At 38.3% G+C, this 26,575-nt stretch overlaps 3 protein-coding genes across 10 annotated transcripts; 1 reads left to right on the forward strand and 2 right to left on the reverse strand.

Annotated features, from left to right (window-relative positions):
* The first annotated feature begins 982 nt into the window (after positions 1–982).
* On the forward strand, positions 983–15,462 carry LOC111335051 (uncharacterized). Of its 4 annotated transcripts, none has more exons than XM_088729350.1 (20): positions 985–1,162; positions 2,321–2,452; positions 3,400–3,477; positions 4,193–4,355; positions 4,602–4,678; positions 5,275–5,440; positions 7,249–7,310; positions 7,733–7,852; positions 8,597–8,668; positions 8,782–8,811; positions 10,440–10,672; positions 10,923–11,131; positions 11,442–11,579; positions 12,134–12,187; positions 12,778–12,878; positions 13,020–13,085; positions 13,407–13,480; positions 13,569–13,656; positions 13,767–13,897; positions 14,724–15,462. In XM_088729350.1, exons 1-20 carry the CDS (start codon positions 1,115–1,117, stop codon positions 15,019–15,021), a joined length of 2,340 nt encoding a protein of 779 aa, XP_088585476.1. In that variant the 5' UTR covers positions 985–1,114; the 3' UTR covers positions 15,022–15,462. The 4 variants fall into 4 exon arrangements, with proteins under 4 accessions (XP_022796621.2, XP_088585476.1, XP_022796620.2 ...); XM_022940885.2 differs by having other exon boundaries at positions 986–1,162; positions 11,412–11,579; XM_022940886.2 differs by lacking the exon at positions 14,724–15,462 and having other exon boundaries at positions 983–1,162; positions 11,412–11,579; positions 13,742–13,897.
* LOC111335052 (uncharacterized) lies at positions 14,998–20,319 on the reverse strand. 4 transcript variants are annotated; one of them, XM_022940887.2, is made up of 7 exons: positions 20,177–20,319; positions 19,526–19,623; positions 18,841–19,014; positions 17,907–18,074; positions 17,469–17,552; positions 16,679–17,041; positions 14,998–15,953 (listed from the first exon to the last, which is right to left on the reverse strand). In XM_022940887.2, the coding sequence occupies exons 2-7, from the start codon at positions 19,596–19,598 to the stop codon at positions 15,469–15,471; spliced, it is 1,347 nt and encodes a 448-aa protein (XP_022796622.1). In that variant the 5' UTR covers positions 19,599–19,623; positions 20,177–20,319; the 3' UTR covers positions 14,998–15,468. The 4 variants fall into 4 exon arrangements, with proteins under 4 accessions (XP_022796622.1, XP_022796623.1, XP_022796625.1 ...); XM_022940888.2 differs by lacking the exon at positions 20,177–20,319 and adding an exon at positions 19,967–20,099; XM_022940890.2 differs by lacking the exon at positions 20,177–20,319 and adding an exon at positions 19,885–19,997.
* A 303-nt stretch (positions 20,320–20,622) lies between these two features.
* Positions 20,623–26,205, reverse strand: LOC111335050 (uncharacterized). Of its 2 annotated transcripts, XM_022940884.2 has the most exons (7): positions 25,855–26,205; positions 25,154–25,218; positions 24,388–24,444; positions 24,156–24,254; positions 21,894–23,933; positions 21,506–21,655; positions 20,623–21,403 (listed from the first exon to the last, which is right to left on the reverse strand). In XM_022940884.2, exons 2-7 carry the CDS (start codon positions 25,215–25,217, stop codon positions 20,934–20,936), a joined length of 2,880 nt encoding a protein of 959 aa, XP_022796619.2. In that variant the 5' UTR covers position 25,218; positions 25,855–26,205; the 3' UTR covers positions 20,623–20,933. The 2 variants fall into 2 exon arrangements, with proteins under 2 accessions (XP_022796619.2, XP_088585434.1); XM_088729308.1 differs by lacking the exon at positions 24,156–24,254 and having other exon boundaries at positions 25,855–26,204.
* Positions 26,206–26,575: the final 370 nt, after the last annotated feature.

The following is a 26,575-nucleotide window of genomic DNA, read 5'->3' on the forward strand; positions in this document are numbered from 1 at the left end:
TGCTGTACTTTGTCACTCTGTTTTATTGGTGCAGGTCCCATTTTTTTGTGCCAGAAACAAGGCTTTGGCAATGCATTAAAAATTGCTAATTAAATTAACAATTTAATTGACCGGTATTTTGTCCCTTATAATACAAAAGTGTATTGAATTTAACCTGCTCAGTTAGTAACTTACTAAATTGTGACCATGAAACACTGTTTCATGGTCAGATTTTAGTCAGGTACCAGAAAATGATTTTCTAGGAAACTGAAGTCTGAGGCATCATTCCAAAAAAACAGCAAAGTCCTTCTACTTGAAATTTCCAAAGCAGTAGCTTAAGTCCTTTCTGAAAACCAGTCATAAATATACTATGAAAGACAACTGCTGAAGTTTATTAAGAGGTACATATTATTAATTGTCACATATTGAGAAGGGAGGGTTGGGGGAAGTTCATGTTTGACCAGATGCAAATGATTCTTGTTGTCCATGGCATTAAAATAAAATCTAAAAATTAATAATATAAAAAAATTACAAAAAACGGTGATGAATGATAACACATTGCCCCTTACTCATGACTAAAATATATAAGCAAATTAAGACATTGTATGAGGCTTTTGGGGAGTGGAAACTGTCTGAGGGACTTCAGAATCGACAAATGTTTTCAGACTTAGCTGATAATTAAGCAATCTTTCTTACACACATCACACCAACGCTTTGCAATAAGGACAAAAATAACTTCTTGTGACATGTGCTTCACCACCCTCAAACAAACATGTACATCTCACTGAATGCATCTACAATCTAAAATGATTTGCCGAAAAATGAAATAAAAACTCCCGTGCTTAAAAAACTCAAGTAACTAGTGCTAAAGAAGCCACTCGTATCCTGACTATCGTTCGTTTTTATCTCGCTGTCAAATCCAACCTAAGTGGACTTTTCCAATAACGCTTGGTGCGCCCTACATGCATCTGAAAGTCAATATGAATACAACCGCTGGTTTTAAGTTTGGCGTGGGTGGACCCGTGGGTGAAGTCTGGGTGAAGGACAGTCACGAGAGTAAAGAATCTGTTCGTGACCGTTCGTGTCACGTTTATGCAGGTGATCCCGTGCAAAGCGGTCACCTTCGACGACTGGAATGACAAAGAAACCAGAGGTTGTATTTTTGTATGGTCCTCCCTTTTCGGTGAGTTTTTTTGGTTACATTTCTAGCATTTACATGCACGATAACGTTGACACGTTATTTTTAACTTAAAAATTGCATTGTAAGCTTTTACGACCTGATTTTTTTTCTTCTCGATCACCTAAAAATAATCAGCCCCAGTAACCTCTTCTACCTACAATAAGAAGAGAATCATTTCATCTTTCTCAACTAGCCATGGTGCCGTGGTTTGTCCTATAATATGACATCGTACAGTAGATAAATATAGTAGACATGATGAAATCTCCTGTCTGAGAAAGATAGAAGACAACAGACTAATGTCTGGTATTTGAATGAGACCCCATATACTGTATTTCTCTGAATTAGCACCCGCGTGCCTATTTGAAATTCCCGGGTGGGTACTCGATATATTCCTGGGTGGGGAGGTGCGGCACGGCCCCTCATACCCTGACCCTGTTTGAGACAAATATCGCTGATTTTCCTACCCTGTTTAAGACAGAATTCTGATTTTTGATACCCTGTTTAAGACATTTAATGTGCCTGGTATCAATGCCAAAATCAATGGAATTCAATATTAATTAAAATTAGAGCTTGTAAAAATATTGCTGTTTATCATCCAAGAAAAAATATCCTGTTTAAGACAAAAATTGATAAATCGATACCCTGATTAAGACAAAAAATGATAAATTTGATGCCTGGTTTAAGACAAAAATCTCGAAAAACATACCCTGGCTGGCCGCATGTCCCTATTAAGCCCTTAGAAGGGAGTACCCCCCCCCCCCCGTTAAAATTCCAGCCTAAAGGAGGGGCCCTTATTGGAAGGAAGGCACCTAATAAAGGGGGGGGGGGGGGCTTTATACTAAGAAGTTATTAACCTGTACTAATTTAATTGAAATTGAATATTAAAAAGTTAAAAATAGGCAATAGGAGCAGGTTTTTCTTGCTTTTTTACTATTTGAGAAATTGAGTAAGGGGCTTAAGGGGAGGGCACTTAGTTGGGGGAGGGCGCTGAATAGAACTTTGGTCACCTACTTAAGGAAATATGGTATTCATGAAGACCAATCCTGGAAGTGTAAACTTGCCTGCAGAGAGTACAAGGCTGGCAACCTGGGGAAGAGCATCTTATGGTTTCTCACAGGCTGATAGGCTGCAGTACTTAATTTGTCTTGATTTACTTTTAAGGGAAAAGCTTTGTTCTTTAAACATCACTTCTCCAAAACACACAAGAAAATTAACCCAGCAGAATTGTTTGAAGCTAATCCCTTTCTGAGCCTCAGAGCAGTGATTCTGAAGGTTGTCAATACACTCAATCAGGTTTGTGTTACAATACTAATATGCAAAACTGTCTGAGTCATTCAATGCAGGTCAGCCATCAGTAGTGCTTTCAGACAGTTGTGCTATCATGATATAGCGAGTTGCAAAATAGGTTGAGACATGTCACCATAACAAGAGAAAATTGTTGATCATGTGATCCAACATAATGCATCCCCTCACTCTCCCCCTTGGCAATGTTGGTAGCTAAGCAGTATCATGTACAAACCTTTGGTGAACAACATTGAATCAGGGAAGGAGAGCAGCATTTGGTATTTTGCACTAATTACTTCTTGGCCATCTGATGAGGTTGGAAGTACACTTTTTGTGCAAGGTGTCTTATCATTTTTGTAGCTGGCTGTCTGGTGTTTGTAAGTAGGATAAAAAAATCCTCTTCTTTCACCTATCTAGCTCTTGTAGTAAGAGCCCACAAGATGTTGTGTGGATAGCATTAAATATGGCCCTTCTTGGATATTGATAATTGATATTGGTTGCTGTTTTAAGCACAAGGTGTAGGGAATGAAGTCCATGTTTTATATTCTATTCTCTAAACTCCAGAATATTTACACCAACTGAATGTTGTTGGATGAGGGCTGAGGATATATCTGGAAGTTAATAATTGTCTTGAGGGTGGAAACTTTCAATGCCCCCCTGTAGTAGGTACTTGCTCTAGCAAAGCAAAGTAGTCCTCTAATTCTTAGGTGAATTTAGGTGTAACATCACATTGATAATAAGTACGAATTAATCTTTAAAGCTTGACAATAAGAGAGTGTTAATCCTATTTTTTCTATCATATGTGATATTAACTGAATGATTAAACTCTTCACAAAGTCATTTTCCATTGATACTGATGGAAAATAAAGTTTAAACCCATTTCAAGTGATATATGGAAATTAACAATCTGTTTTTCCTTTTGGTTTTCCCATACTATGTCATCTAAAAATACTCAGGGCCAAAGTGTAGTTGTGGATGATAAAAACAGCAGTGAGAAAAACAGGAAATCATACATGGCCATTATAAGAAAAAAGGTACAACTATTTTGACTTTTAATTACAACTGTGTTACAGTCACAGACATGCATCAATGTGTATCTCTTTTGGAATTCCTTGAAGTCTTTTCAGATCTATATCAAACTCCACCTGCTCAATATTTAAGGTGGTTGACAAGAGGGATTGGTTATTTTTTACATCCGAGTGAGTAGTTAGCTTTTATGGGACATATCTTACTGATAGTATTTGGCATTCTAGACGCCCCTACATAAATTGAGGAGTCTCGTGCTCATATTGTCATGTATGTAAACAGGAGGTCACACCTGAGTGTCATGTAGGGTTAGTTTGAGTAAAATCAGTAGTTTGTCATCAGAAAGAAACATAAACATTTTTTTCAGAGCATGAAAGAACTCAAATTACACTTCAGACCCATGTTCTCCTTAAGGTCTACCTGATCCATCAAGCATTTGTAGCATTTGTAGAAGAATTTTTTAGAGGTTGTCTGATTCATGACTCACTTCCAGTATGTACCATTTTTTTTTCAGTATCTTTATGTAAACAGCCAATTACCAATGGCGGGGACACCACATTAGCATAGCCAATTAATTGAAATTAATAGATAATTACCACACTACCCACTTAACAAGTTCATACTTATCTAACCACCTGCCTAACCATTTTATACATAGCTCTGATTTTAATTCTCAGTATCCCTCTGGGTTTCTTTTAGGATGATCATTTGTTTGAATTTCAGGTTGGGCAGTGTGACATCAGAATGATCAATTTCCATGTTGCACCCTCTTCTGGCCTTTTTATTTGTCAATGGGCCAGAGAATGGGAACTGGTTCATCAGTTTGAACTTCCATCAATAAAACTCTCTGAAAGGGGAGTTGAACAATGGTTTCAGAACACTACTGGTAAGAAGATAATTTAAATTTATGATAGGATATTACAGACTACCCTTTTTACCCTTCAATGGTGCAAACTACATAACAATTCAACTTCTGGCATGGAATAGCCTTTTTTCATCGTTTGGGACTGTGTAAACAATAAAAAATTTTCCACCCCTGAAATGTTCACATTGCCTTTGAAAATGTGTTGTGAAATAAAAATCGGGAATATTTTCCATTAAGTAACACATTGTCTTGAATGATCTAATTCAGAACCACCAAGTGAAGAAGAAGGGTTCAACATGATAAACAAGGTTGATGTTCAATTGATATGTGACACACCTTATAAAGTATGTCAAACTGTGTAGTACTACATAAATGTTAGAATGATTCAGTTGAGCATTTTGTTTCAAAGTCTTTGAGCACATGGCAGTATGCAAGCATATCTGCCATACTTACTTCTTGAAAGTGGTCAGTCAATAAATGCAAGGTTTGGCAAAATGGGTGCTAAGTCACTTAAGTTGACATGCATCAGTATAGAACTAACCTTAACCCTAACCCTAAGCATTTACAAAAGTTGGAGAAAGAATACTGAAAAGGGTGGTTTTCAACCTGATGCACTTTACATTACTCATATAGGTTTGTTCACATTTTTCTTTTCAACATTATTTTTGTTTGAATTTGCTACATTTTCATATGCTTCACAAGTGGAAAAATAAATGACACCTCTGTCTCCCTCTTTAAACCTTGCTATAGCATGCAAATTACCACAACAGCTACTTTTCTCTTACCCTGGATGGCCTTCATGGAGAGGGTTACCATTAGAAATTTTATCAGTTAATTCTCTTACTGTAAAATGAATCAGTACTGTCACGAACTGCTTTTTCCCCTTCCATCTCTAAATTTTTTAAGCAAAACATCTCCCTCAACTTTTTCCTTTCTATAGTTTGTGGTTCCAGCTCTATTTTTCCAATGGGAGGGGTTGTTTCAGTGTCAAGAAGACCAAACAGGCTTCCACAAAGCAGTAGCTAATGTTGTGAAAAAGTGGAGGCATAACAACTTGTGTGGAAGAGTTATTATACTCAAACTTGGTGAAGAGCAAACTTCTGAAGGTGACAATTAATATGGTCTAGATTTTTAAACCATTCAATAAAGGTGACTAGTTATTGACTTACTTTTTTCTTTCATTAAAAGACACTTTAACAGATTAACAGCATTGTACAATCATTTAATTAAAAAAATTAATAATGTAGCTGAGTGTAAATTAAGGTATTTTAAGGGGATCTAGAACCCCGAGAAGGAGAAACTTAGACATAAAAGACAGGATCTGGAAGTAGAGAAGGGTCGAGCAAGACTTCCTTAAACTCGTCAGTTATAGATTATTTTTATTATTTTTATAGAAAATTTTTCTTATTTTTTTGCGTTGAACTTTTGAAGATTTTACATTTCCTTTGTCAAGAAATTTAAAATTATTGTTATCATTGTTATCACTATAATCATTTTTATTACACAACTCGGGCAGTCAGAGGGCCAATAACTAAAATCAACCAATCAAAATGCTCTATTGCCAGTCCAATATTCTCTAAGTATTGGACCAGGCACTGTCCCGAATGGTCCCAAATGATACCGCACTTGTGCCCCTTTGAACTTCAGTCGTATAATAAATCTCTTATTAACCAAGCTTGCTCAGGACTGTACTGGAAGAATATCGGCCCTCAGTCTTTTTTGTATGGACCGAGCGCAGCGAGGTCTGTACTGTCAAGACCTCAGGCTGATATTCTCCCAGTATGGCCCTCGCGCTTGGTTAATAAGATATATTTATTATCATTATTATTATCATCTTTATTATTATCGAAGAGCTCGAGAAGTAAATGTAGACAAGGTGTGTTTTTCTTAGCTTCTGATGGACATTTTAATGTGTTTTTCGATTTTTAAGGTTTTATCAAACTTTTGTAAATATTTTTGGGGAAAATTATGTGCTTCTGAAAAGTAGTGTATTTTCATATAGTGTGAGTGCAAAGTTGTAACATGAGCGCAAATTACAAATAGCACATGCATGCAGAGTAAAAATTAATAGTCTGTCTTGACTTTCTGTGATACTTTTTTCATGCAAATGATTCACACCAGTAATACAGTCGAACCTGTATTAAGCAGCATCGTGATGGTGTTAAGCAGTAACCCTGTATTGTTTAATTCCCCTGAATCGCTGTAATTTTCACCCCTATTTAGCGGTTACTATTAAGTGGTCACAGTCACCTTTGAGAGAGTCCCAATGGCTTATTGTTTGCCATTGTCTTCCACCTGTATTGCATGGTCACTTGAAGCAGAAGCACTCAAATAAAACTAGGAATAATCATTCAAGTAAAAATTCGATAAGTTTCTTTCTTTAAATCAATGTTTTGATATTTTTGAGCAAGTTCTAAGGTCTTTTATATTACCTCTATTCTGTGAAATTGCTATGAAGCAGTCACCTCACCATTCCCCATTGGTGAACACTTAATGTAGGTTTTACTGTACCATGATTTCTCGGGCAATTTGGTGTAAAAAAGCACTTGTCAAAGACTACAAAGTGCAAACTCCCTATGGGCTCATGCAATTTCATTGTCTTGAAAAATTTACTAATTCTTATCAAAAATAGACCTCAGGCCATATATGAGTTGCAAATTGTGTTAATTATTCTTGGTCTTTTAGACATTCATCAAGTACTGTACAAGTATAATATTTAATGCAAGTTTTATTACTTGATAAATTAAATCCTATGAAAAAGATCTGCCTTTGAATTCCAAATGAAGTTCTATGAAAAAGATCTGCCTTTTTGTGAACTTGGTTTTAAGCAGTTAGATTCTATATCTAACAACATTTAACTTGAATTTCAAAAAGGTGTCCCCTCAAGAGTTTTGTCCCTTTGTTGAATCAACAGGAAAGAAAACCTGTGAATGGCCTAACAAAATGAAGCAGTTAATTGGTGAATTAGTGATACAGGTATGAAAACAAAATTGCTGACCTGGCAGAAACTTCATGACTCTGAAACACTTGAAATACAAGATAAAGCATCCCGGTATATCAGGAGATGGTTACATCCAACAAAGTTTGTTGAAAATATCTATTTGCTGGGATGTTCTATAGTTGCTGCTGACTCAAATATTGATCCCTGCGTGATTATGCAGTGTGTCTCTATGCCTCTTTTTATCATTTTTTGTTGAGGTTTTTACCAAAAAGTTATTGAGGTGGTACAGCTTATTTAAAGCAATAACTTGCCTCTGTAGAGTTGACACTTTTCTTAGGACAAAGTCTCTGAGAATAATTGAAGATGAGATTTAACTGAAGAACACAACTGAGGGATGCTGTGGAAGCCTGTCAGAGTATCAGCAGTGTTCTTTTAACATCCTTCCTGTGTGTTGCAGGTCAATGTGCCCATCTTCTTGGTGCATTGGTGTTCATATTTGTGGCAGTTTAGCCGACCTCCCAATCCAGGTCTGTTTGCCTGGCTTCAGAGACTTCACGACATTGATTTGTCAAACAAGGTTCAGTAATCTTGATCTGTTTTGTGTGATACACCAGATTCCAGGAACCTGAAGGGCCAATGAAAAGCTTAATTCTCGTTATAATTTTGTCAAGAATACCATACTTGGGGGGTGGTTGTGATGTAAAATACATTTTAAAAAGAACAGAATTTATAGGGAGCATTTCTTCTTTATATAGAAGCCTTGTGTTTCTCATCTCTTATTCCAATTTTACTATCTTTGTTGTTGTTTCAACTTTTTAAGAGTGGAAATATATATGTAAGGTAATACTCTCTGAGGAAAGGTAACTAGGATTGTGTGGTTCTTGAGATATCAATGGTAACTACTTTTATATACCGATGCACGTTAATGGGGGCGTGGTCTAACGTTAAGGTATCAGGAAACTTAAAAAAAGGTCGGGATTTGTTCTAACGGGACTCAGTTTTATTTCACAATTTAAGTGTGTTTTTTTAACTCCTTCATCTGTACTACGGCGTTCGAAGATTCAGTCATAAAATTGATTTAAGAAGATAATCTTCTTTACGTTACTTGTTGATCCACGCCTTAGTTACCAACGTGACAAGTGCACTTACATTCTGCACCAGTAATGGGGTGTTTATTCACATGACACCATTGAGCAGTGTAATTGTTGAGCTGACGACCAACCATCCAAAGATCAACGGTGATAATTAGAAAATATGTAAGTCCCGTAAAGTTAGAGTATATCTGGTGATTTGTTAGATACTTTTCTGTCATTTCATGTAGGCAACATTCTACATCCATTCTAGTGACGATCATTCAAAGGCTGCTGCTGCAGCAGGAGTGAAGTGTATCAAGGTGAAATACACAAGAGCAGTGATAAAAACCATCCTTTTTTTTTTGCTTTGTTTCTAATAACTGTACTCCATGTTTCTGAAGAGTAAATTACCGATTTTGTTCTGTGTTCACAGGCAAATAAACTTCTCCAAAATCCATCAATGGTAAGCCTGAAACTGATTTGTAGTAACTTATACGCAATTATGAGGACCAGTATAATACAAGAGGGAATTACACAAATGTAAGCCGCGACGAAAAAACTCACTCGCGTAATTTTAGCATCATGGTTTACTTGCGATTCACCTCAGACCCGAGGTCATTTAGCTTCATTTTGTGCAAGCAATAGTTTCACTTTGCGCCGCTTTACTCGGAAAAATAGGGAGCTGCACTCATTCTTTTTAAAATCTGCGAGGAATATAAGCATTTCGCCCAAGAAATCGCAAGAAAGGCGTCGAAAAAAAAAAGAGGCTCTATCTAACAGTTTTCCTATCATTTAAAAGAAAGAAAAAGAAACCCAACTCGTAGAACACCCAGATCGCAAAACATCAAGCCGTATTCGTAATAATTGTCCAGTTCACGTCTTTGTAGAGACATGTTCAGGGTTGAACCCAGAACAAAAACTTCGAGAAAGGATGATCCACGATGAAGAAAGCTTTCCAACAGCAACTTCAAATATTACTAAAAATTATAAATTTCGTAAAATCATGGACGTAACTACTTATGCCATACGCCTCTCAGTGTTGATAAACTAAAGCTTACTTTCCTCCTATTTGTATACCTAATGAATCATAAAAGTGAAAAGGAACTCAAACTCATATTTACATATATGCCTGCCTGCATGCGTTATTGACTAAGCGTGAGCTGAAGATGGCTGGATATTTGCCGAGGTTTTTTTTGCGTTTTTAAGGACCGAGACGAAGTCGAGGTCCATAAAAACGCCAAAAAAGATTTCTCTTCCATTAGAATCAAGAATGACTTGTTTATTTCGAGAACCGAGAAGGAGAGCCTACTGTGTTTGTAGCACAATAAACCCAAGAGGGTCGTTTGTGTTTTCTTTGTCTTGACTGTCACCAGTCGCTTTTTGCGACTTCATCACCGACATTGTTCAAAAGTTACAAACTTTGTAAGTCCGCTCCACGCACTTTTTTTCTTGCGCGGGATCAAAGCGGGCAAGATGGGCCCATGCTTCTTGCTCGAGTAGCCAATCAGAACACAGGATTAGCTTCATTTTGCCCACGGGCGCTGCCGGCTATATAATAAGTACTTATGCTGCACGATCCTCGCAGTAGAGAGCGCTATTTATGCAATAGCGAAAATCAGGCCTGTACGGGATTCGAACCACTGACCTCTGCGATACTAGTGCAGTGCTCTACCAATTGAACTAACAAGCCAACTTGGAGCAGGCCGTTAAGTTCATTCGTAATAAACCCGTGATGATAAATCAGGTACGATGAATATGAAGTTCATATATTTTGAACTGCGGTTATAGATACGTATGTTATATATACGGATATATATTACGAATCAACTTAACGGCCTGCTCCCAGTTGGCTTGTTAGCTCACTTGGTAGAGCACTGCAGTAGTATCGCAGAGGTCAGTGGTTCGAATCCCGTACAGGCCTGATTTTTTTCAGGTCTGATTTTCGCTATTGCATAAATAGCGCTCCCCACTGCGAGGATCGTGCATCATACGTATCTATAACCGCAGTTCAAAATATATGAACTTCATATATTCATCGTACTTATATAATAGTACACGTATTTTCAATCTATATTTTGATTTATTCGATAGATAGATACAGTACATTGTAGGGTAGCGGCACGGGTTCCTGAGTGCGTTAGTAAGGCAAGGCTGCTATGGTTTGGCTCCCGGGATAGACCTGAAGCTTGTATTCCTCTTTTTCAAGAGGCTGTCACCTCCCATGACCGCACCAGTGAAAATAGAGAGTCATCACATTGTATCACAGTCACAAATAAATCCTATACTCATGGAGTATGTTTTCAAGATTTTGTCTCTCTTGAAAGGTTTGTCTGTTTCTTTTGCTTATGAAATGTTGTCACATGCGTTTGTGTTAAATTTTATGGTTCTGCTTATGTCCAGCTGTTCGTAACTTGCACGTGCGTCAGTTGTGTTGTTCAACAACGTGTAACGAGAGCTGGCATCGTAAAGTACCAACTTTCTTTACTTCACCCGCGGAAAAAGAAAAATGTCAATCAAATTTTGGGATGGAATAACAGTGCCACTTATTCTGTAACAATATTTCTTCCTCGACAGATTCAACTTACAGTACCAACAAGCTGCAATACCGACAGAACCTGTGTCTGGTGATATATTTAACTATAAAGGGTGTCCTGTTGAAGTGAGTACACTTACTACAGAAAAACAACGAGGTGATGAAAACACTATGTGTTTCTCTGGTTCACCTGGAGCAGCTGTAGTACTTCACGAATCCCCTGTGCGCAGTAAATTCGATGAAAGAAAACGTAAGTCAAGACAATTGTGAGAACGATTCTCACAAACTTCCGTCAACCTATTTCCAGAGGACAATCTTTTCTCTTTCATTGTCTGTAAACCCGCGGGAGGTAATTTCTTTCTCCACTCCTTTGAGTAGCGGATAATGCCTGCGCAAGGGTATGATTTTGATAAGGAAGGAGAAGCTTGGCCTTTGCCCACTCGTTTTACTCGAAAAGTCTCACTGCTATTACTGAAAAGAATTTAGTTGTGTCTTCAGCATGTTCTTTACACCGATATATTTTGTCGTAGCTCCTGACACCATTTGCCCGACTGTTGTAGTTGGAAGCTTAACCACTGAGAAGATTGAGAGTCATGCCTTCAGTCCAGGCCATTTCAGACGTGGCAAAGGTTGTACCAGCCTTATCCGAAATGTTATGAGCAAAACGATGGAAGATGGTGTGCATTTCAGTGCGAAATGTAAGTATATGTGTTTTACCCTTTGGTGCCTCAGTTTTCTAAAATATTGACTTCCTTACGAGAAAAGTAATGAAATTTTTGCTTAAAGCAAATCCCACCCGTAGTAGCCCGCCGAAAGTCTTAAGTTTAAGTCAGCGGTATCCTTTCAATTAGTAAAAAATACGCCAAATAGAAGAGGAAATTGCGGCTTGTTTTGTAACTAACGTGAGACAAAGAAAAAGGCTGAGTCTCCGCACAGAAATTTTGATGATGAGGCAGGTTTACATTGAGTGCACATGTGACCGATGTCCTACATACAGTTAGAATCAGTGCAAAATATCGGAGCGCGAAGTACGTGGGTCTGAAACTCGATTCCTCGTGAGGGACCAAACGAATGATGCTTCTCAGTAACCGACCACCGAGCTTTAAATTTACCATTTTCTTTAAAATGGTTTTATTTGGCCATAATTTTAGAAACATTAGATAAGCGCCCTCGTCGATTAAGTACCCCTCCAGCCAACGGCCGAAGTGTTAGAGAGAAGATTTTGTTTAGTGATTGTATATCTGTATTACAGGTATTGGGTCACAAGATCAGCTTTATGATGTCTCTGTCGTTCTTAATGAAAAAGGTGGGCAAGTAAAGCTGACGCGCTGCTTGATATCTCATTTGTTAAAAATCAAATGCAAAAATTTGAGAGATGCGCTTCTTTAAACTTGAGTTAATCAATCAATTCTATAATCAATCAGAGAATAGTACATAAAAATGGAAAAAGTGTAGTCAGGAGATGTCATGAGTTTTATAGAAATTGGTTGCCTCTGACTGTTGTTATTTCTGAAACAGACGTTTCGGCTAATGCTTAAGCCTTCATCAGTGATATGAAAAACGAAGATCGTTATCATACGCTATTTAAAGTTAGAGAATAGTACATTTTGAATGGAACTGATTTTCTCTCAAGCGTCTGAAAGCAAAAGGCAAAAGGAAGTTCAATAGTGTCGCGCAAGTCGAATAACTTACGTTCGTGTTCTTAGGATTTTAAAACTTAATACATAAAGGTTTGACTTGACTTTGCTATTTTGTATACATAGAGCACGGAGGAAGTGGTAGGGGACGAAATAGGTGTAAACGTAGTCGAGCGCTTGTCCCTTCTGATCTCATTTTGGGAGGAGGTCACACAGTGACGATTGACTTTCACCTTTCGTCTGATCTTTTGTCTGACAGATCTTGTGCGAGCTAGTTGTACTTGTGCTGATCCGGCCAGTAAGCAAGGGAGATGTAAACATGGAGTTGCTTTATTACTTCGGTGCAAGAAAGAGAAAAACGTAAGTAACTGTGGACTTTGTGAACGTAATGGTGACTGAGACTTTTTGACATTTGGAATTTTTCAAGTAGTTTTTGTGATCGGCAAATTCTAACAACTGAAGGCGATGCAAATAGTAAATCAGTAAAAATTTATTTTGCAGATTAATGCCACTGACGATCGGTGCCCACCAAGCATTGTAGATGACGTAACGATGAGATCAGCAAAGGTAGGTACTGGTCAATATTTCGACGCCTCTTTAAAGTAAACGACGAGAAAGTTATCTAAGCTGTGGTTCAATTTTTATCCTTGATTAAAATCATGTCAACGCCAATAATACGTTTGAAAAAAAGCGTATAATTTTTTTTGTGAAGGGAAGTGATGTGTGATGTGTCTACTGAAAACTCGAAACTAGAAAAGAAAAATCACTGCCTTTCTCTCCCAGATAGGGCGTGTTTCCTATGGCAACTTTATTCACGCACAGCCAACATAAAAGTATAGATAATTACGTTAAGCCCTTCTCTATCTTGGTTATTTGTTTTTACTACAGTCCGCGTCAACTTGTGAAGATCCAGTGAAAAGGACTAAATCTGAAGATACACTCTCAGCTAAACGTTGCAAAAGGTACTGAGAAGTCCATCATACTTGTTTTATTTTTATTTTCCTTTTCCTTTTTACTTGCAAGTATATTTATAAGTTTTATGTATTGCAGACTTAAAGAGAAAAAGAAATTGGAAACCACGATGTATTTTTTAAGCGCAGAAGAACTACTTCAAACAGCACAGGAAATTTTGCATGAGGTAAAAAGCTACTCATAAATTGATATTTACCAAAAGCATAAGTTGTATGATTCTGTATTTTACTAACGGAGGTTTTTGTCATCAGCTGGTCTCGTCGTCTTGTATTTTAGAATAGTCACCTCAAAAAACCGGAGAAAACTGAGTGCAGCAGACGACAGTCAAGAGAATGCACAAGTGAGCAACGCAATTCTAAACTGAGTTCACATGAAGGGGACCAACCTTATCAAGGGATTTCTCGCAGGTGCGTTTATAATTTACAATCAAGAGCAAACAATTGCCCCTACTGTGGCTACAAATTTGCCATTTATATTTTCAATACCTTTCCGACAGCTTTTTGGGACGAGACCAAACCTACAGTAGTGTGTAGTTGGTGTTTATGTTCAGCAGCTATTAGAACAAACGTTCGGTTTGTCAGTAGCCGGCTGTGGATACAGTCAAAATGTTTTTCGACTATGCACTAGTTAGGAAAATAGTCGTCAACTCCCGGATCATTCATCTGCTTCATTCATGGCGATGACAACAAGTAGTCAACAACACTCCAAACTCCAAACTCTAAACCCTCATTAATTTCGATTGCTCTTTACTACAAAAAAAACACAAGTGGTCATCGATTTGTAGCCACTTTTGTCCAATGGCAAATGTAACGCGATCCTTTCTCTAGTAATAGATGGATCTATAATCCATCAATAATTTTTTCCCGCCTACTATTAGGGTAAACACATCACGTGACCGAATATTTGTGCCCCGGCTGAAACTAAGGAATATCCTGTGATATACCCCAAGTAATATTTCCCTATTTCCAATCCCTCTATCCACTACCATAAAAGACTTCATTTCTGTATATTTTCTCTTGGATTATGTTCCACGTAATTCACAGTTTTCGCAAAACTGTTCACATCGCAGAACAGACAAATATCCAAGTATAGTTCGCGCAAAATGGAGGCTATTGTTTATATTTTAATTTAAAGTAGTTCTTTGCACATGTAATTTCCATTTGCGATGTCGTAATTTGGTTAGGTTTACAGCTTCTTGGTGTTCTCGACATTTTGTATCCCTTTTCTTCACAGAGAAAACCTTAATTCTTCCGTAAGCAGTGATAGTTTCATCAATAAAACTACTTTGAAGGAAAGATACGAGGACGTTCAGTCTGGCTGTGCAGATAATGGGCTTAAAAAAAAGATAATTCCTGAATCAGTTATTATGGGCACGTTGGAATCGCAGTCAAAGGAAACTAGTTCAGATGTTACTGAACCACCAATACGAACCAAGGCCTGTGGTCTTAAAAAGGGAAAAGCTCAGAACGCCAGTACCCATAGGAAGAAGGAATCACAAACGAGAACGTCTATATTAGATGAGTTTATTTAAGAAATGATTAACTTATACTGAATTTTAACTCACTCATCACTTAAAGGAGGACAAAGTGAAACGTCTTTTGTCGAGTTTGCTTAAGTTTAATTCTTTGTTAAGTCGATGCTTACAGAAATTATTCCCTGGTAAGCTTTTACCTAAACTAAACGAGATCAAAATATTACAAAATTGTGATGTAAAGAGCGACGACAAGCATTCTTGAACAGGAAATCTCTTGCTTCCCCAAAAGAATTGATCTTCAAGCATAACAAACTGAACTTAGCAGAATAAAGCTGGACAGGTAGAATCCTGTGCCAGTTATTCTCCTATACTTCGAATTAACTTTGGTAACAGAAGGTACGAGTGGTACCCATGTTTTACTTTTTGTATTTAGAGGAAAATTGAAGTCGTGGTTTAGTATGAAACATTAAAAGACAAAATGCCAATTTCTTTGCGAAACTAATCTCAGTTATTTGGTTTTGAAATTTCTTCTTTTATTGTCGCATACACATCCTGTGCCGGCCCCGGCCTTTGCACATTGTCTCTGATGCGATGAATGTCATTTCCCACGGGTCTGTACAATGCAACAACTATGACGTACTTGCCGCTGGGGCTTGGTGCTGCGCCCATTCCCAACTGGCTCGTATCTCCCCAAATCATTTGCGTGAAGTGCTTTACTTTGTCGTTCAGCTGTGGATATGAAAAACTGAAAGCTTTTTTCTCACTGTACCATATGGTTGTCGCCTTTAGTGGCGCTCTTGGTAAGTCGTGCCATATTTGAGCGATGTTCTCACCGAGAGGCTCCCCTTGGAAGGTGGAAGGATCGCTGGCCACAGATTCTGCTGTCTGCTGTGCTTGCTCTGCTAGGGTTACGTTCCACTGAAGTGGATTCACGTGATGCATTGCTCTGAGTTTGTTGTGTGCTGCAAGAGCCTCTTGAAATACCGCATCTGATCAAATGAGTAAAGGTTTTTACTTTGGAAATGTGCGACAAATACAAACGTTTGTCAAAGGAAGTGATTTACTTCTTAATTGTGTCAAGATCAAAATGCTCGAATATGAGTGGTTCTTAACAGCACTTAGTTGTGGCTAAATTGGCTTTTTCAGGTCAAAACTGCTCGATTTCATCTGTCCGATTATAAACACTTGTAATCGGACAGGCCAAATCAGACGGTCGGGCCGTCATTAAAATTGTGCACTTAAAGCCACCAGCCAATAAAATTCAACTACCTAACCAATTCTAACCGATAAAAATGAGGGAAAACTTCCGAAGTGAGTACTGGAAATTTCGAAATATTTAGACGTGATAATCTTGAACTGTAGCTTAATATGTATCAATTAGAAGTCAATGTGCTGTTGCATTCAGTTTTTCCTCACTGAGTTTTTCGCATTTTGTTATTGACACAATCAATTGCTAATCGGACTTCTCGTCCTACAATTCAAGAGTAATTTTACTCGTAATTCGAAATCACTTGCTCGATTATTTCCTGGATTGCACTCTTCTTACTCCTACAGTACAAGCCATACTAATACTTCAGACAGGGAAATAGTCTCTTCATGTATGTACCTGGTCCTTACAGTGGAGGAGATCATAACCTTCATTAAACCATTCACCTTTTTACAATTACGATCTCCGATAACTTCCTGCCACTGCAATTTGTCACTTAGTACTTACTATTCCTATTCCCCGTTCTGTTAGCGGCTGATGTTGCACCGGTTGATTTTGCACCGGTTGATGTTGCACCGGTTGCTATTGCACCGGCTGATGTTGCATCGGCTGATGTTGCACCGGTTGATGTTGCACCGGTTGCTGTTGTGGCGGCAGGGCTTTTACTGGTGACAGAAGCAATCTTTTCGGCAGTGGCGTCCGTTTTGCGGATAATTCCAATTCCAGTACTGCTCTTTGTCTTAATTCCGTTTTTAACGGTGGCCATGCTCTCATTTCGAGGGAGCGGAATGGTCCTGTTGTTAACATGTTTCTTCTGCTGAACGACGTTTTCCTCGGCAATGTAGATCTCGAGGGTTTTACGTGAAGCGGCTTAAGATTGGTATCATGCACATGCAAAGTAAATAAGTTTTTAAGGAACAACTAATTACTTTTTCAGCAAAATTTGGCAGTAACGCCGCAATTTGATCTGCCGTTGTCGATAAGAGTACAGACAATGCTGCTCTCGTCAACGTTTCACGTAACGCACTGAAAGAGTCGTTTTATTTGATGTCGATGTATTGTGGTTGAAAAACGAATCGCCTGCGCCTCAAAGAGTCCATAACATTTTAACGTGATGATGCATGTAGTTGTCGATAAGATTAGAGACCACGTTAAACCACTGTCGATTTGTTAAATCTAACACCGCTGTCAAACGAGAGCAACGAAAATCTATGCATTTGATGAAAATTTTGTGCCCGTCAGGAAGATCATCTGTGCAGGAAAAGGAGTTTAGATTGAGCAATTTTTACAGACTCACCTTCTGCAATTGACTCATCTTCAGACTCGGCCATTAAGCCTTTATTCTTCATCTTGTTTAATTCCTTACCTAACATTTGACCACCTAGAACATATAGAAAAGGTTTTGAAAACTTTGAAAACCCAAACGGATTCGCAGCTGGCTTGCCCTGAGAAAAGTAAAGTCGCGAGGAATGAAATTTACTGTTGTTAATAAAATGAGAAAATTATGTCTAGTCAAACCTGTCTTAAGAAGGGACCCAGGACCCCTTAAATGTTCCCTCAATTTCTAATTTCTAATAGCCAGTGTCCAGGGCCTACTTATTCCAAAACTTTCCAGTCTTGAAATTTTCGTTATAAATTTCCAAGAAATTCCAGGTTTTCCAGTACTCGGATGCACTCTGCATCACTGCGGAGTTCAGAGTTCTTTCGGTCTAAGAGGTACCTCGTCATATTTTACCTTGTCGTCTTCTATCTTGAATGTCAAACTTTTCGTCGTCTTGAGATTTGTACGGGCGCACAGCATCCAGCACCTCTTCTTTGTTTCTCTCTCTGCCTGCAACTTCACTTAACACATCTGTTGCAGGAGACGAATCGCTGACTTCTTCCTCGTATTCTCGTGTTTCGTCTGTGCCATTTGTAAAGATGAGATATCATATATACAAGCAGTACTAATCACAGTTTCAGCGGATTTTCCCGGTCTAGTTATTCCCGGATTAACTAACGTTTGACAAAACTCCCGTTCATAGTTAGTAAACCCAATTATTGTGGGTTCTAGGGTTTCTTGATGTTATTGCGAGACACTATGCTGAGGGCTACGCCTAGCTTTGTTTCAAGAAAGGGTCTCCGTAAGAGCGGTCTACTCAGGTTTCATTGAAGTCTCCCCATTGGCTTGTTTGAAACCTGGTGTTCGAAAAAAGCGGCTCCATGGACTAGTTAGAAATTACACTTAGGGAAGAGGTGAATAGTCTCTGAAAGTTGTCACAGTCAAATTTAAGTCTTTGAAAATCGTCATAACAATCGTTCGCTCGAATACACCTAGACATCCGTTTAACTCGAGAAAATAAAGAGATCAATCAAGCGGATGGTGGTTTTTTAGTATATGTCTTGCGACACCTAGTCTGTGACTCGAAATCAACCCTGTCTCAAAGCCTGCCGTCCATGCATGTTTTCGTGCTATCGATTGGGTTATTCTGTCCTCTTCATGGTACCATCGCAGTGGCAAGAAGCAGGTTTAAGCCCCAGTACCATAAAGGAAGTCACGGGCTGCTCAAGAAGAGTAAACCTGACACGAATCATGGACAAATCTGATACAGAACAACGATATATTAGATGGGTAATGAAATAACTTTATGGTCACATGGTAACTACTGTAACTGTAGATTAACCTATACCTTCTACAAGTGGTCGCTGAACTTCGAGCCTTCTATCACTCCGTCCAGTCAACTGACTCGAAGATTGAGGCTTTTGGTCTGAAACAACTCCTTTATGCATTAGAGTATCCGAACTCTTCTTTGTTGCGTTTGCTATCAAAGCTTGGTTTGTCTTTGTAGTTTTGGAGCCAACCTCTGCGTAAAGGGACAACAGGAGATTACTCGCTTGGCCAGTGCTCAACAAATTGCCGATCCCAATCCGAAATTTCTTGTATGCAACTGGAATTTTTCCTTTTATTAAGCGCTCACTCACAACAGAGTTCGTACCAGCCAGGCATCGAAAGCAAATTCCTTGGCTTACATGTTCATTTGTTGATTTTTAAAATGGGATATGTCAGATTGCTCAAATCGATTGAAAAGCCGTGTCAGTTTCCTTTGGTAACGATTTGGACACGAAGAGGCAGATAATAAGAAGCGATAACCATAGCTTTAAGGAATTTCAACGGTAACACAGATATCTGAAGTTTGAGTTCCCTAAACAGGAACTCTCGCGTTGAGAGAGTTTAACATGTCTGTCAACATTTTCATGTGATCTTTTCACAAGAGGAAATGGATTCATTGTGGAAATTTGTCACGTGTACTTATGTCGATCTTTTTTATACATCATTTCCTAACTCACTGCAAGGATTCTGGTAAAATCCCTCACCTTTTGCTTGCACCAGGAATGGTATAAGCAACAAGAGATTAAGTCCTTTTAAACAAAGTAGCCTCACTTCCATCTCTTTACCCTCCCAGCCGAGATACCTGAGAAGTTTAAACAGATTTGTTGTAGGAAAGCGTATTACAATTATTTTCTTGTCTACCTTGGTGAAACGATCTATGTTCTGACTAAAACGTTGTAATCACCCTGTTTGGCCAAGGACGAATGCTAGTTATCCTTGTGGTGGTGGATACATTAACTCTCTGTAAGTAACTGTTTACTCTGAATGAATAAATCTTTCTGATTATGATTTACGTTTCATTTCGTGTACGTGCTTGTATATGAAAAATACGCTTAATAATTACCCTAATCTTCAAACTCATGGTAGTTCCTTTCTGTCCCTGGTTAATTGTTCATTGCTGACCGATTAAAATTACATCATCTTACCTTCTCGTCGTCACTAAAAAAACGTATGTTAAATGGCATTAGAGCAAGTTGTAAGCCAGTAGGGAATCGATTAAGTGACCTTTTGGTTTGGTGTTAATAGCAAGACGACCAACGACAGGTTGTAATTCACAGATGAACGATCATTGAAGTTATTTTCTCAGAGAGAGAGTAGAAGTTACTCATCAAACAACTGTTTACTCGGTAAAATACCTGAATCTTTAAGCAAGCTGATATTTCTTTTTCGAAAAATAAATCTAAATGTTTCCCTCAAACTGTCGACGTCGTTTTGCTAACAAAGCTCTGCAAATTCTTTTAGCCCAAACAACTCTGGGGCTTCACTTTCGAATGAAATTGTTTCAGGGATTGTCAAAGAAGGCCCATTACATTATTTTTGTACCACCCAGGTTTTAGATTAGGACATATCGCCCCGCCTTCCACATTGTAAAGCAGGTGACCAATGCATGTCTTTTCCATAGTTTTTCAGACAATATCATCTCGATAATTTTTAGTTTTCCATTTTCTTCATACACTATGCGCTCCATTTCACTTGACTTGAAAAGCATTTTAAGACATTTTCGCCCTCTGTTAAATTCGAAATCAGCGTTTTGAAAGTTATTAGTCGACAAAGATCAAGTAAGGTATGTTGTGGTCATACGTATCCTTAAAATGCATAAATTTCTTTATTTTCAAAGCACGCAAGTCACTTCTAACACACTCTATGTAACAAAGACATCTCACGGACTTCAAGTGTGTGGATAACTCATTCACGAATCTTACTAATTCTTGGTACGCAAAAAGTTTCCTCAAGATTTCCCGAAACAGAGTGCTTGTCGCGCTATCCAGCCAAGTTGGTAACATTTACCCACTTTCTTTCTTTGTCTTTTCCCCTTTTATATTCAAAAGTTTTCCTAACAAACGCCGGTCGAAAGCTGGAGCGTTCCACACGGCACACAGCTGAACTTTAACTTTATCGAATCGTCGAGTACAAATCGTGCCTAAGACCAGGAGGAAGAATATTTTGCTGTAAGTGTCCCTCACTGGAAACAGGTGGATCATAAAGGGCAACTACAAAAGCATATTCTCCGCTGCCACTTCTTCTAATAGCAAGTCCCATCTCTTTCGTTCCTTTCCATGTTATTTGCGCAAAATGTCGCGTTTTGCTATTTATCTTTGGATACGAAAAACTGTACGACCCTATTTCCTTGTACCATTTTTCTATCGCCTTCGTTATTGTACTCTCCCCAGTGTAGACTATTTGAGCGACACTCTCCCCTTGTTGCTCCTGGAGATCATCCAGAGTAAGGAAATCTTTGCCTGCGAGAGACTGAGCAATTTTTCGAGCCTTCCTTGCTAGGGAAGCTGACCAGGATAATGGAGGAGAAAAATGTTTGGCTCTGAGTCTATTATGTTCCTTCAAGGCTTCCCTCTCAACCTCATCTAGGAATCATAAAATTAATGATATTGGAAATAATAAGAATTGTAAATCTGAATTCGCTAGAAGAAGACTTGTAGCCGTACATAATTCTTATCACCGCGTACCTGCACAGATATCCTCATGACATCTTTTCGATTGAAACAAATCTTTTGGAGGACATGTATTCACGAGACACACACGGGCTCTAACGATCACTCCTTTACCACAAGTTACTGAACACGAGGACCATTCATTCCATTCACCAAATGTAGCATCTAAAGGGAACGAAAGTACATTAATTTCCTAATCCTGTGTAAAATGTTAGATGCAGGTTGAAAGGGTTAACTATAGTGGAATCACATTACATACACACTGTGCAGTAATACTGCGCTACACCCCATATCACAGAATTTTGAGTTAAACGTTCACCTCATTACTTCCTACCTGCAATTTCTTATATCGAATACAGTGATATGTATTTCATTGTGTTTAATGTTAATGTTTGGAACCTACCTTTGGTATCTGCATAGCCTCCATCATTTTCATCTTCAGGCGTTGGATGAAGTGGATAATAGTAAAGACTTTTCAGTGAAACATTAGTTGGCCTCGAAGATCTTGTAGGAAACGACAGAGAAGATGTCGTTCCCCGCAAAAAGGATATAATATGTTCCATATTTGTTAGGTCCGCTGTTGAGTAGCTCCAAGGCGGTGAAGGACGATAATTCTCCTCATTTCTTCGGAATCCAGTTGAAGTTGGCTTGTTATTTTTCCTATGTGAACGCATTCGCCTGTTATGATGCGGAAATGTTTTTCTATGGTCAAGTTTTGGTATCTTCAGAGTAGCTCTGATTCGTGCGTGAGGACTTTCCTCTACTTCTCTTAAGAGATCGTTTACTTTTTGAAGGATTTGCAATTGCTCATCGCTAGATTTTGATTTAACTTTCTCTTTTTGGCTCTGAGATTCGTTATGAGATTGCTCAGTTTTTGACCCTTTTTTAATTTCACCTATGACTTCAGGGCCTGAAAGTGGAACTAATTGTTCATCTGAATCTGAAAGTTGAAAACCTTTGATTTCGCTTTTGGCGGGTATCCAAAGAATCTTAGCACTCTTGCCAATTTTATCTACTTCAAGATTCAAGGTTTTCGAATGGTTATCGTTGCCGTTGCTGGAAATAGCTGTAGTATGATGTGAGAGTGTGTTGTTGGCAGGCATTTTGTTTTCCTTATAAGTAGCAAGTTGTATGTGTTGGCCTTCATTTATAATCTTCTCATCTTTACTTTCGCTCAAATGATTCCCCTCTCCACTAGCTATGCCGTGAAGTGTTTGTATCCTACTATCATTTCTATTGCTATGTGCCACTTCTTCCTCTGCTCCTTGCACCTTGCTATCGCCATTTACGTTATCAATGTTTATATCTTCAACTTGTTGATCACTGTTCATACTTTTAGCTTTAGCGTTTTCCCTACTTTTTTCATTCATTTCATCTTCCATTTCACTATGTGGACTATCGTCTGTGTTGTCAGATAAAGAACCACTAGCGTCAGAGTCCTCCTCATTATCCGTGTCTTCCAGCTTTTCGGCGTCGATTTTATCACCTGCATGTGAGCTTTCCTCACTGTTCCATTCATGATTGTTTCCAAGAGCATCTTCGTCCTGGAAACGATCAGAGTTACCGTCCTTTTCCGAGGAAGTATCGTCCTCATCGTCCGACTTATCGTCTGCTGTTTCGTTGTGTACGGTGCCAATGGTATTTTTAAACTCATCGCCGTAGGAATCAAAGTTATCCAGATAATCAGAATTTTCATAGTAATCTCCTTTGTTATAGTTTTCTATTTCACGGAAAAGTTTTGTGTCTTGGTTTTTTATTCGTTCTTGGAGACTCTTTCTGGAAGATGCTTCGCTATTGCTGTCGAATTCGTCAAAAGTTCTACCAGTGGTACCGTCACTCACATCGTCAACATTTTCATTCCAAGATTTGTAACCGTGATCCGAGTTTTCATGTTCAGAGTAATCGGACTGTGGGAAATCATTGTAATTGTCTGTTGATTTTGTTGCCTTACCACGATGTGCGCCAGTTTCAGCGTCGATCTTACTCAATAAGAAGTCTGTATCATCTCCCATTTGGTCATAATCCTGAAGAGACTGCGAGTTACTAGGAAGCTTAATTGTACCCTTGTGTCTTTCCTTCCCCTTTTTTCTTTGAAGAGCATTTGTTCGATGTTGATCTTCTATATCGGTTAAGTCCATATTTGAATCGAAATTGTCTGTATCTTCTAATGCATCGCTATCTTCAAAAGATTTTACGTTGTAGTCGTTAGGATCCTTCATAAGCCAATCAACTGCTTCTTGGTTCCCTTCAAAGTCTGCTTTGGTTTCCAAGTTATACTCCGGCATGTCTCGTAAATTGTATCCCTCATCGTTATCCCCAGTATGGGAAACAGACATTTGGTCCACCCTTTTGTGGTGCTTCTTTCCTCTGTGCGACCCTTCGTCTGTTTCAATAGTAACGTCTAGTGGACGGAAGTCTTCAATTCCGTTTTCTTGAAGCATCACTAAAGATGAAGACAGATGTCAAAAGGCACCTTTGGTATGGAAATACTATTGCATGGAGAAAGGCATATCGGCTTACAGTTCAAGTTGACCTTGATGCTGTAAGCACCAATGTACAGGGTTTTGCTTCACTGTACTTGATTTCTTTCTGTGTTTGATGAGCCCTACATGAACCCCCTTTCTAACATATCCGTAGGTCTAAGCCTATGATTACCATTACTTACTTCCCTCATCTTTACTCTCCTCAAGCAGTTTTGGTTGCACAAATGCGTGTAAGTTGTCAAGGTCATGCGGAGCTACGCGACTGTCGAGCATCACCAAATCTGCATGCAACACACACAAGATTTTTAACCATTTAAACATTTACGGCGTTCAAAATGTTTTTCTCTATTTATGCTATCAAATTAGAATCAACTGTGTATGATTAGCGTTGTAACTTTTTCTATTTGTCCTTACCTTGCAATGTTTTCCCTCTGTGAATTACTTCCACCTTGTTTCTACCGAATCTTATACCTGAAAAAGTAATTTCTTCGTGTTGAAAGCAGCAGTTGGTTTTAAGCAATTATTTGATGAGGTTGAGCATGATCTTATGAATGATCAAAACCGAGGTCTGAGTTATACGCTGAAGTCGAAGTTGAGGGTGATAACACAGGCGCGAGGTTTATGATATCATGCGAAAATGGATTCAGTAATGTTTTATACTACATCTTTTTTAAACAATCTGCAAAGAAGATACTTCTTTCTGAGTTTCAGAGGACTACACGGACAAGGGGCTTGGAAACAAGAAAGAATTTGAACTCGACATGATAACTGCAATATCCGCTGCAGATATTGGGTCATCATGTCAACTTCAAACAACCTCCTTAATCGACCGATCGGAGTTTTTATAGTAAGTCTAATGTATGATAATTAACAATTATTCCTATTGGCTATAATCATCTCATATCCAACAAGCGCGAGTAGAATAATTGTTTTATTAAAAACGCCCCCAAGAAATTATTATTTTTTAAGAAGAGACCAGATTTTTTAGCTCCCTTTTGATTTTAAGCTGACGCGTACGCTTACCACATTTGTAGATTATGGTATATTGGCTCATATACCATAATGGCTGAACCAATAAAAAGTCTTGAATTGCATTATCCAATGATCCAGTTTTTAATAATTCCAATTATCGTGATTAAATTCTAGTGAAAAGCGAAATTGACTTCAAAATGTGACTTACCCAGGATACAGTTCTGCCCAATAGCAGTTAATATCAAAATCGTTAAAATTGTTCTGCGACCCATTCTGTTGAGAGAATTAAAAGTTAATCATGAAATTGAAAACGGAGAGTTATTGAGTTCCCACAACAATGAATCAAATTACACTGCAAACTTAGCCTTTCAACCCGTAGAAGTGAAAAACATCAAATTCCTCCTTACAATATCGCTGCTAAGCTTCAAACATAAAGGAAAATGATGGCCAACGAAAGAAGCTCTCGACTGTTAAACAAATTCTCCATGTGAGCACAACAAGAAATCTATAGAAAGCGGTATGGAGAATATGCGTGTCGATGTTATGATATAAAGGGTTAAACAGAAGCGCTAGTCGACCTATAGCTAGTAAACATGAACTTTGACATCATTGCAATGATGAACAAAAAAGATAGGCGATTGATTTAGATGGTCTCCTATTCAGATGCTTCATTCAAAGTATTTTGCGTATTTAAGACTGATTAACAGTACAATTAAATACCACACTTATTACAACCCCTTTCGTTAATTATCAACTGCTCTAAGGTTTGAAACTCATCGGACTTCAAATCATAATAAACAAACCCAAATACCAAATGAAATCTAACGTCTCTATGGCAGAACAACAAGTACAGCTTCCCTTCATGAACACGTGAAAATTAATACTTGCCAAAACTATTTACATCCTTACCTTTGTCAGTGTTAGATTATAGTTTTCTACCCCATCTTCGAGTTTTCAGGTGTTTTGATTTTAACGTTGTAAAATCACAAATGGTAGATTTTGAGTTCCTGAAAGTGTTATGGTAATAAATTTTGGTAGACGTCGTCAACGAGAAAGATTTGTAATCATCTTTATATGAAGATAACTTATATTGGAACTAAGGTTGTTTAGGTACATGTATATTTTACCGATTCGTGGGCGCTAAATCTAAACGAATTTCAACTGAATTTGCTTTAGCACCTGACGGGAGCGATACCTTTACGGGTTCTCAATTGATTCACGTTCAACGCATGATTTCCTTCAGATATGAATAACTGAATTATAGGATGTTTCCCAGGATTTTCGCTCCTCTAACAATAAGATACATGTAGGTTTGTCGCTGTTTATGTTCTAGGTGCGTCTCTTTTTCAGCTTGCATACAGATCTGCTAGATCATTTGAAATGATCAAACAGATCTGCCTAAAGACCTGATCGTAATGCTTCAAACTTTTGTGGCAAATTATTAGTACGGTGAAATGAGTTTTACATTGTTAAAAGTCCCACGGGGCTCTGGAATTATTTAAAGCTCACGAAAGAAAGCCAGGTTAGCTTTTGCAAAATCCCCCGGTAACTTTTTTAAACACATGGAAGAACTTAAATTAGTGAGGAGGTGAGGACTGTTCATGATGGAATTGCTAATTTGAGTACCTGA

The sequence above is a fragment of the Stylophora pistillata genome, chromosome 1, assembly GCF_964205215.1.
Source record: "Stylophora pistillata chromosome 1, jaStyPist1.2, whole genome shotgun sequence".
Classification (NCBI taxonomy): domain Eukaryota; kingdom Metazoa; phylum Cnidaria; class Anthozoa; order Scleractinia; family Pocilloporidae; genus Stylophora; species Stylophora pistillata.